The 12047-nt window shown below is 34.1% G+C and overlaps 1 protein-coding gene across 1 annotated transcript; it reads left to right on the forward strand.

The window, feature by feature from the left end:
* Positions 1 to 7448: 7448 nt before the first annotated feature.
* Positions 7449 to 8426, forward strand: LOC101701749 (olfactory receptor 7E24-like). The gene has a single exon (XM_004874693.4). It carries the CDS (start codon positions 7461 to 7463, stop codon positions 8424 to 8426), a length of 966 nt encoding a protein of 321 aa, XP_004874750.4. The 5' UTR covers positions 7449 to 7460.
* The last annotated feature ends 3621 nt before the right edge of the window (positions 8427 to 12047 follow it).

Consider the following 12047-nt stretch of genomic DNA (forward strand, 5'->3'; position numbering starts at 1 on the left):
TCTCAGCTTGTTTGGCATCCATTTGGGATGTAGTCCTTCAAAATGTAGTGAAATTGAATACATCTAAGTCAACTGTGACCACTATCTTATTTCACTTATGATCTCAGAAGACTGACATCTTCAATTTGTTTTTGTGATTCATGTGAGAATCATGACTGATTGGAGGTTGGTGGAATTTAGGTTTTATTCATACGGTTGAAAAGTTTCAGTTGGGGAGATGAAATATGGCTAATGTTTTTGGTTGTACAAAATGATAATGTAATTAACATTACTAAACTGTGCTTAAGCTTGATTAAAAGTTCACATTTAGCTATGCATGTCTCACTACAATGAACAATGGAAATAAAAAGCAGAGGACTTTTTTAGACAGTGTCTAACTCTGTATTTCAGGCTGGCTTTGAACTTATGAGGTATCCCAGGCTGACTTATAGGTCAAGGTGATTGTGCTGACCACACTTGAATGCCAAGATGTGCTGTTCACCACCATGCCAGGCTCAGGAAATTTTGTAGAAGGAAAAAAATAACAAAGTGAAAAGTACACTTGAGATTCCTCCTGAGTAGAGGCAGAGCCCTACTCTTTTTATGAGCATTCATCTTCTCATTTTTCATCAACTTCTGTTTCATTTCAGAAGTTCTTAAAATTGGGTTAATATGGTCTAATTTGGATATTTATTACTACATTCATTAAGCCATGGAGGTTATATAACAATGCATGGTCATCAAGTTCTATTTTCTTATCGATATTGATTGTACTAACTTATATTTAGGCCCAAATCATCCAAGGATTTCTTTTCTCCATATCCTCATCAACAATTGTCCTCCATCTTTGACAGCAGCCATTCTTACAAGTGTGAGATGCTATTTTAGATAGATTTTGATTTGCATTTTCCTGATGGATTGCTATACTGGACATTTTTCTTTACTACTGATATTATTTTAAGCAATGTTTAATTGATCACTTTTCTACTTTTTAAACTGTGTTTTCTGTTTTTAGCTACTATTAATGTCTATCATTAGTTAAGTTTATTTATATAATTCAAATATAAATTTAAATTTTGATATAAATTATATATCTTGATTCTTATTTTTTCCCATTCCTCTCCTCTTTCTTCTACCCCTATTCCACTACTCCTTTACAAAAAAACAGTTTCTATTTTATATTTATTTTCTCATTTTTTTCTTCTCTCTTCCTTCCTTTCTCTCTTCCCCCCTTTCTCTCTTCCCCTCCCCTGTACCCATTCCCTTCTGAACATTTTCTTCCTACTTCACAATATACTATACATTTTGGTCCTTATTTAAACTTTCAGATTCTCACACCAGAAAAACAATATGATATTTATAAATGGGTGGTTGATTTATTCTCTTAATAGTGTGGTCTCTAGATGCATCCTTTTACCTATAAATGTTTCAAATTTATCCTTCTTTATGGCTGAGTAGTACTCAATTGTATAAAAAATAATCTTCTTTATCCATTGGGCTGTTACAGGTATTACAAATTGTACTGCTCTGAACATGCTTATGCATATATCACTATGGTATGATGCTTTTAATTCTTTCAGGAACATACCAAGCAGGGAAATAGCTTGGTCAAATCGAACTTCTACTCTCAGTTTTTTGAGGAATCTACAAACTAATTTCCATGGAAGTTGAAGCAGTCTACACCCCCATGAACAGTGAATGTTTCCTTTTCTCTAAAACTCCTCCAGCATTTGTTATTGGTTGAATTCTTGATAATAGCCATTCTTTCTGCAGTGAGGTGAAATCTCAGTCTTGTTTTAGTTTTCATATCCATAACCAGTGATGTTGAACACTTTTTCATTTATTTATTTACCATTTGTACTTCTTCACTTGAGAAGGGTTCAGTCATCTCAGATGTCAATTGTTTGATTGGCTCTTTAAATTTGTGGGTCTGACTTTTTTCAATTCTTTATTTATTCTACATAGTGGTCTTTTGTCTGAGAAACAGCTGGTAAAATTTTTTCTGACTCTGAGGGTTGATTCTTCACTGTTAGTGATTTCCTCATGATAAATACCCTACAGAAAATTGGAATAGATGTTCTTTATCTTTATCTGACAAAAGTCATCTATGACAAACCAATATCCAACATTATACTCAATGGTTAAATACTGAAAGCTTTCACTCTATAATAAGGAACAAGACAAGGATGTCCACTATCATCAATCTTATTCAGTATAGTTCTGGAAACATTAGTCAGAGCATTTAGATAAGATAAAAAAAATAAAAGGAATAAAGATAGGAAAAAAATTTAAATTATTATTTGCAGAGAACATGATAGTCTACATACAAGACTAAAAACTCTACCAAAAGACTTTTAGATTTAAGAATCAAATTTGTTCATGTAACTAGATCAAAAGTCATCAATAATCAGTAGCATTCCTGTACACAAACAACAAACATACTGAGAGAGAAATTTGGGGGAACCACATCTTTCACAATAGCATAAAAAATGAAATACTGAAGAATCAATCTAACAAAGGAAGTTAAAAAACTTTACATTGGAAATATATTACTCTGAAAAAGAGATGAAAGAAGATATAAAAAAATGGATAGATATCCCTTCCTCTTGGGTAGGAAGAAACAACATACTGAAAATGGCCATATTCCCAAAATCGTTATAAAAATTTAATGTAATGCCATTTAAAATGCCAATAGAATATCTCACAAAACTAGAGAAAATATCCCTAAAATTCATTTGGAACCAGAATAGACTTAGAAAAATAGCAAAAGCAATTGTGGGCAACAAAGCATGGCAGTGGAGATCATAATCCCAAAATTTCTTGTGGACATTTATTTTCTTATTTCTCCTCACATTAATGTTACAAACCCTTAGAGATTGGGATGGCATGGACCAATCTTGCTAATAAGCTCTGTGCACTGTGCCTCCAAAGTCATAAAATAGTTAATCATATTGTAACTCCAGCTCTTCACTTTGATGACTCCAATTCAGAGACCTCCACACCTGTGTCCCAGCCCCAGGCTTGTCTGCATCAGGGAGCTCTTATCTAACTTTGTATTAATTTCAGTCCTGAGGACAGAGACTTAGGATCCATTGGGCAGTAGACCTAGGAGGGTCTTTGGGTGTGCTCTCCTTGACTGTGACACAGCAGAGGAACTGCATCACCAAGCAAGTGCAGATGGATCTGATTGATATGGAAGCATCCTTGCAAGCATTGTGTCCTCACCATGAGGACAAAGATGACAGTTTGGGTGGCCAGTGGGATGGTACAAATATGAAAAATATAGTTATAAGGAATGGAAATTTTGTGTTTTCAGTTTTAGTGGGAGAAAGCAGAATTATTTCAAATTTGTTTTCTACACACCCTGTTTCCCCTTCCCAAGGATGTCTCACTCATGGGAGGAGAAAATGTGTCTTTTTCCATAATTCCTAAGCACTCCAAAATTATGAATGTGATTATAAGAATGTAGGAGAGGAGGATAGTTGTCACAACATCATGAACTTGTTTTGAGGGCTTCTTATATCTTAGGCACTGAAGTACTTATTTTAAGTAGCTTCTCTTATTCCGTGTGCTTTGTTTTCTAGAAGGTATAAGTGTCCATAGTGTTGTTGCCTGTAGAATCATCTTAATTGGTATTAGAGTAGGCTGATAGGTAGAGAGATGTGTCAAGTGAATTGGGCTGTCTGGTTAGACACAAATGACATCATAGAAAGATAATTCTGACAGGTTGTACTCTTAACATAGGAAGATACTTAACTCCTCTGTCACTTCAGAAACAGACCCCTTATTCATTTTCTCTTACATTTGGGGGTTTCTGAAAGCTCACAAAGCAGTGCAGTGAATTTCCCCAGCTGCATCCATCATAGACAGAAACAGATGACAGGAAAAGATCTCTGAGAACTCCCTTGACCATTCAGCACAGATTTCTGTCTTGCCACCACTGCAGGATGTTCTTGCAGCTCCTCACACCCTTCCTATGCTTGCAATTATTTCACACAATCTCAAATGTGGGAATAATCATGTCTTGGTTTCAGTTCAAAATGTATCTCAGATGCACCTGAGATTATGACATTTTTCCCCCTGCTTATATCTTTGTGTGGGTTTGGAAACAATGAAAACATTTAGTTCATTGGAAGAGATCTTTTTATTAATTTTTTGGTTTTGGTGCCAGGGATTGAACTTGGGACCTTGCATTTGTGAGGCAAGTGGCAGAACCATGAAGCTAAATCCCTGGCCTTTCTATTAATTTTTAATCCATTTAGATCCACTTATTTTTACTGTGATACATGTTACCATGTGACATCTCTGAGACAGTAATGTCATTAGTGTTGATTTGTAGTTGAAGAAATTCCCTGAAGATTGTACAGATAAGGAGTGCTCTATTTGGGGGTTAATGTTTATAAAATTAGAGCCAAAGAAGATGTAGCCTACATTGTTATTAGTGATAAAAATAATCTTTATACCAATTACGTCCTTTCACCTGAAATTATTCTTCTTCTATTTCTTAGCATAACATTTTATTTTTGTGTTTGTGTAAATATATGCATATGTTTGGAGAGAAACAATGTACTTTCTTCTATTTCTGATTCCTCAGATTTTACACACTGTTTGGCACAGAAGATGCATCAAAAATAAAAACCTCTGTTAAACTTTGAAAGGACCTTTCCCTAAGTCACAATGACTGTCCTTGCTCAGCCTGACCTGAAGATGCTTGGTGTGTTCTTCTCTGCATGTCCCTTCCTTTAACAAATGCCCTTAGCTGTAGGATATGATAAAATAGCTTGTTTGTATTCATGTCATTGGGACTTGCCTTTACAATCCATTTAATTGAATGTATATCAATATTCAGAAGCACAGCAGAGATATTCATAAGTTAAAGAAGGCACAAAGAGTAGGGAGAAGGTGAATATATGCCTCAGGCTGAGATGTGGTATAGAATTTCATATAATTCCAGGCACCATTACCATTTACATATTACAATATTTATTAGTACACTTCCTACTTGCTTTAGGTGTAGTTCTTTATTTTAAAAACAAATTGCCACAATGAGTAACTCATTTCCAAATTTTTTTGAGTTGCCATACATGGGGACATGAATGTTCTTCTTAATTTTCTCAAATAATGTGAGTACAGGGAAGAGGAGAGTTTCATACACAGTCTGGCTATTTTCACAGGTTAATGACACAGGACTAAATATTCATTTCCTCAGCACCTTCCCTTGTTACAAGGTTTTACACTGGAGCAAAATGAAAATATCATTCACCATATGAGGATGAAATTTCTTTGTATTTTGGCATGCAGAGTTAATCAATGGAAAGAGTGCATGTATATTTTGGAATTATTTCTGAAGGATAAAGGGGTGTTAGTGACTGACATTTATTGAAAAAATGTGTGAAATTTAACCAGTATTATTTTTGCAAATGAGAAATATATACTCCATCAATATCTTATATACAACTTTTTCCATGAATGACAGGGAGAGAGGCACAAAAATTTAGAAAAGATTGTCATAATCATAGACTTGAAAATTAAATGAGGTCTCTCTGTCTCAGATAATGTTATTTATTAGTTAAAGAAGACTTAAAATCACTTGTGATTGTAACCTAATCTATTTTGGGGACAAAGGTGTTTTCTTATACATTACTTACAATAATTTTAGGTACTTTTACAATAAGTTTTTAAGAAAACTACTTTTGGATTTATGAATCAACATTGACCTGGAAACACAGACAGGAAAATCTACCCAAAAAATTCATGACAAGAGATTTGGTTTTTTTTGGTACCAGAGATCGAACTTGGGTCCATGCGCTTGCACAGCAGGCAGTGAAACCAATGAGCTAAATCCCTGGCCCTAAGATTTCTTTGAACACAAGAAATCAGAAATATAAAATTATGTTGATTACCAAGAAATCAACTTTCTCAGGTAATTGTTAATATCTCTAAAAATATTAATACTGATGTAAATATTATTAAATATTTACATGTTCATATCTATAAAGATCCTTTCTAAATGCCAGTAAGTATTCTAAGAGAATGGATTTCAACTCTTGCTTAAGAAAGTAACACAAAATTTTGAAATGTAAATATTTTGATTAAATTTACTGGTCACAATCTAGAATATCTGTACTTTTCTAAATGTCACCAGATAAATATATTACTAAATTAAAACCAACAGTAATGCAAGTTAAATGATTTTAAAAGATTTTCTTATAGCAGCCATATAAGGTAGGTAATTCTGCTCCACATTTTACAGATGAGAAGGATTACATTATTCACAGTTGTGCTTACAAAACTTAATGTAACTTTTTATGTTGGATCTGAGTTTTAAGGTGGGTTTATATATTTTTTTATATATTATTTCATGTAGTATCTCTTTAATGTGTTATTTTCAATTCAATCACAGTGTGACCTGACCAAAAAAATGTGTCACAGTGTCCTTCACATAGCTGTAATAAGAGAAATACAATTTATGTATCAGGAAAGATTGATGAGAAAAACATATAGGTTAGAAACTACTAAAGGATAAACACAGTCAGGACCTGGGGACTTTGTTTCCTGTGCCTTCACCTGCATACAAGAGGGTGTATGATCAAAGTAAAGAAAGTTTCCAAGCTGCTGTAGAATACAGTGTCAATAGAGAGGTGTTTACATAGCAATGTTAGTGATATTGTAGTATATAATAAACCTGTTTAAAATTTGAAATGTAACAGATTCTTATCATTTGTTTTTTTAAAATTATTGACAGGTGTGGTGTGCACTAATGCTACCTTTGTGATCAGTATGTCCTAAGATTACATGAATGTATTTAAATCTGCTATATACAAATTTGAATTCACCAAAGACAAGATGAACTCAAATTCACCAAGTTAGTTTTATGAACTCAAGTTCATCAAATAGTTTATATAGAAGCAAAGGCTGAGAGAGCTTTTTCAACCTTGAAAGAGGAAAATCAGAAAACCCAAAATGATAAAAATATTATTTGAGGAAAATGTCAACACAATGTCTTCTAATTATGAAGAATTGACTTAAATTTAATTTTTCAGACAGCGAAAACCTAGATTTTATAGTATTTGGAGGCACTCTAAGGCAAAGAAATTTGTACCATTTTCTGAGAATATAATAGTAAAGAGTTGAAACTTTTAAAATTTTCTTCCAATAGAATCCTATTTGCTTAAATGAGCCTGTCTTAACTATTCTCTATACTTTATTTTGGTAAAAAAGGAAAGTTACTGAGAACAAGGACTTCTGAACTCTATGTCCTTGGTCTACTGCCTATATGCAGTTGAATATCTGTAAAGTATAAGTGTCCAGTGGAGGTGGAAAATAAAACACCCAACAATGAGTCCTTGATGGTAGATTTTGTCACAATAGAGCAATGCTACTGAAAGTTTTGGACCTCTTGAGGGACTACTTCACTTGTGAATACTTGAATTCCTAAAATATACTCAGTTTTGTGTGCTATTTTTGATTTCATTTTTCTAATGTTTTTTTTTTTTTGGAAAAGTTGGTCAAGTAATATGGTTACACATAATCTAACAAGAGTCTCAGAATTCCATCTCCTGGGGTTCTCAGAGAATCCAGACATGCAGCCCATCCTCTTTGGACTGTTCCTGTCCATGTACCTGGTCACTGTGCTTGGGAACCCGCTCATCATCCTGGCTGTCATCTCTGACTCCCACCTCCACAGACCCATGTACTTCTTCCTCTCCAACCTGTCCTTTGTTGACATCTGTTTAACTTCCTCTACTGTCCCAAAGTTGATTGTGGACATCCTAACTCACGGCAGGGTCATCTCCTATGTGGGCTGCCTGACACAAATGTCTTTCTTCATCCTATTTGCAAGTATGGACAACATGTTTCTAACAGTGATGGCCTATGACCAGTTTGCGGCCATATGCCATCCCCTGCATTATGCAACCATTATGAACCCTCACATCTGTGTCTTGTTGCTTTTGCTCTCTGTCTTTTTTGGCCTTCTGAATTCGCAGTTGCACAACTTAATTGCTTTACAACTTACCTGTTTCAAAGAGGTGAAAATTGCTAGTTTCTTTTGTGATGCTTCTCAACTCCTTAATCTTTCATGTTATGATACTTTAATCATAACAATAGTCCTATACATTTTTGGTACCATATTTGCCTTTATCCTCATGTCAGGGATTGTTTTCTCTTATTATAAAATTATTTCCTTGTTTCTGAAAATCTCATCACCTGGGGGGAGGTACAAAGCCTTTTCTACCTGTGGTTCTCACCTGTCAGTTGTTTGCTTATTTTATGGTACAGGCTTTGGGATATACCTTGGTTCAGCCTTGTCATATTCTCCCAGCAAGGGCGAGGTGGCCTCATTGATGTACTCTGTGGTCACCCCTATGCTGAATCCCTTTATCTACAGCCTGAGGAACAGGGACATTCTTAGCACTCTGAAGAGGCTCCACAGTTGTAGAGTCTAATCCCAGAACATCTGGCATCTATTTGGAATGTAGTTTAGAAAATTTGTTAAAGCAGAAGACTCAAAAATGATTTGCAAACACTGGTAACTTGGCTATATTTCGGGAGTTTGATGTGTGAAATTTATAATGTTTTATAACAGGATCATGACTCATTGGGAACTCTTGGAATTAAGATTATTCATATGTATAAAATTCATTTGGGATGGTAAAATTTTGGGAGATGAATAAGAATGATGGATGTACAAAAACAAAATTATAGTTAATGTTACCAAGCTGCGTACCTAAAGATGATTAACATTGAGTTCTATCCCTGGCACCAAAAATGAAATGGTTAACATGGTACATTTAGTGACATATATCTTAACACAATAAGCATAAATAAAGCTAGAGAATACTAATATGCATAGCTTTCAGTTAACTTCGTTTCCTGTAGTTGTAATATTCTTAAAAGTACAAGTTTTAAATTATAACTTTCCTTTTCTTCCTTCTACCTTTCATTATTTCTTCTATCTTATTTTATTTCACCTTTCCCAGCCTTTGACCTCTACTTCCTAAGGGGTGTGGAGGGGCTGAAACTCCATCTTCTTATGGCTGCTTCAGGCTGAGTTGGGTGGGGGCACTGCCCTTGCCAAGTTAAGGAACAAAAGTCTCACCCTGAATGATCTAAAGGAGACAAAGAAAGATGATTTTTGTTGTTTGATGAATCATCATCCATTAATATCATAGAAAAAAAGAACATTAGTGAGTCAATGAGTTTTCAATCTCATTTTTAAATCAAATTAAATAAGCAAGTGTCAAAACTAAAAGAAGAATATTGGTGAACAGTGCTTCAAAAAGTTGTAGGATTCAGACAAAATCAGGAAGCATTTTACTTCTACATGACTTGAGGTTTTTATCCAAGTACAACAGGTGGAGTCATAGTATATATACTTTTCCCTGTTTGTTCAATAAGAGACCTAATTTCCCCTTATTTTAACTGCAAAAATACAGCAAATACATATATTTCTATGTGAGCCCTGGACCATCAAAAACTTTACTACTTGTCTCAGAACATGAGATCTGTCCTCTATTTTGTATCCCTGAGAACATTTTGTAGAGATTGGTCTCCAATAATGTAAATATAGTCAGGAGTAAATATCAGAAAGTTTAAACCACAAAAGGAATAAAGCTTAGGAGGTTGAATATTTCTATTGTCATGTTCAACTTCTAGGCAGACCTATACAAGAAACCAAATCTTCACCTGAGAGTTAATGTAAAACTATATAAAAATAGCACAATGACAGTGAACTAGGACAGGTAGAAGGGCACATTTTTGGGACAGATAGTTGGTCTTGAAGTTACAACTTCTTGCAGTTGTAGCTTATTTATTATAAGTTCAGCTAGAGACTGCCAGTAGTGGCTGGTACAGTGCTTGGAGCTCCTTTTTAAATATATCCTAGCTTTCTCTGATCTTATAATATTATTGCTCCACATTTTCAGTTATACTTTGCTGTTGGGTGTTTACACCAAGTCAAAGTAAGACACTGTCAAACAAAGTTAATGTATTTACACATATCTGTGAAGGAAGGTAGGTTAAGGATCTCGAGGAGTTACTTTTGGGGCCATGTGCCCTGTCTTAGATCCTCTAGTATTTTGCTCTACCAGTTGTGTCATCTGCTGTAATGGGTCATAATCTTTTTTGACCATATGGATTTTCTAGAAAGCATGGTAACTCCCCTCTCTATTGACTCTCTTTTTGGCAAAAATGCACACATTACTCATGTTCTCTGTGGTCGAACAATCCATTTTGTTGGGCTTTTGGTGACTCACCAGAGTTGCAGATTCTATTCTGAGGGATGTTGTCATGTCTTGGGATTTGACTGACCCTATAGGGCAAGGGTCAAAGTTTTGGCCCATCTTGTAGCCTCTTTCTTACGTTTGATCTCTAAACCTGCCTTGTTCAACACCCAGAAGGTCAGTTCCATCAGTCTTCAATGGGAGAAGTATGTCTTATTCCTATTATAAATGTTTCAGAATATTGGAAATTTTGAAATATGTAATATGACCAGAGAATAGATACTTCTTCCTTTAATCATGGTCAGGATTATGAGTATTGGTGTGAGGAGTCAGTGTCGTATTCTACCTGACCTATAAGTGATGACATATCATCTGAACCTACTATTTAGGTTGTCTTTTAGAAGTAATGCTGTTGTAGAAAGTGAAAAAGTAACATTTAGAAAGTTTTACCAGGAAAACAAAAAATAAAATTAACAGCAGGAAACACAGTACTTTAGGATAACATTCATAATGGCATTATTATACCAGGGCCATTAGATTCACTTTATTATCTCTAAAATATATGTAAAATTTTATTGTAGTGTAACTTATGAGTAATTGGTTACCTTTATTAAATTATAAAATATTAAATGGCATATATCATCAATTAATTTGTATTTTTAAAAATTAAAATGTCTAAATAAAATGCACTTGTTTACAGATGTATTTTATAAATGACTGTTGTCCGATCTTTCATCATTAGAATGACACTGCACAGACTTCATAATGTTTAGGTACATCTAACTATCATAATACAATAAAGATGACATAGACATAATTCTGGAAAAGTCTATCATTGTAAACTATTTAACTTGAGGATGCCAATATGATAAGAGTTCTCCTAAGTTTTGCACTTTAGAAGCCATGTAGTCTTGGGACTGTACATTAATTTAACATACAAATTCAGTAATAATTAGTATCACAGCTACATAGAAGTCATTATATTAAATTTTATTTTACTCAAGGTAAAAATTTAGAGTCCTTTAACAGGTTTATATAATGTAGGAAGTATGGATGAAGAGTTTAAAAAGGAGTAAAAATCACAGATTTGAAGAATCAAAATTTCTGGAAATCATGGTGAGAATTCCATAGTATTGTGAATGTAATAAATGGCATTGAAATATGCACTTATCCTGATTTAGAATGGTAATTGTTCTTATTTATATTTTACAACAAGAAATTATGTTGTAAATAGCACTCAGAACTTCACAAGAAATCATTTATTAGATGTAAAAATATTGGGATTAAAACCCTCGTTTAGAACCTTCCTTTGTGATCAACTCCCAGTTCATAGGTTGATTATCAAAAAATAAAAACTAAGAAGAGAACAGACATGATCAAAATCCATGGTGAATATTTAAATAAAAATTACTGCAATAAAAATCACATTTGCAACTAACCTAACTCAAAATACTCCTTCTTAAAAATATACTCCTTCTTGCTTTAAACACACTTATCCCTCTTTCTTGCCACTTTCAGAAGTGGTTCTGCAAGGCCTGTCCTTTGAGTCTCTATAGTTGGTCTGTCCTGGCTGCTCACATGTACGGAATCAATTCAGTGCTTGAGGTTTTGTAGTCATTATGACTTTAGGGAAGAACCAAAAGTCACATGTTGTCTGATCCAATGAATAAGGGAAGTGGTTGCACTGTGGATATCAGAAATCTTTTTCAAAATTTTCTTCCTACCTACCCTGCTTCTATATTAAATTGATTTCTCACCCCATAACCAAAAATTTGTCCCAATGAACTGATTTCTCTATACTCCAAAAGATTTACTGTGGTCATCATAAGGATAAGTAAGATAACG

The sequence above is a fragment of the Heterocephalus glaber genome, unplaced genomic scaffold, assembly GCF_053883595.1.
Source record: "Heterocephalus glaber isolate CG9 unplaced genomic scaffold, H.glaber_assembly_v1.0 deba00001532, whole genome shotgun sequence".
Taxonomy (NCBI): domain Eukaryota; kingdom Metazoa; phylum Chordata; class Mammalia; order Rodentia; family Bathyergidae; genus Heterocephalus; species Heterocephalus glaber.

Bases quoted from the DNA above. Each gene is read 5' to 3' on its own strand.
- LOC101701749 (XM_004874693.4), top strand. From the start codon at position 7,461: ATGTTTTTTTTTTTTTGGAAAAGTTGGTCAAGTAATATGGTTACACAT.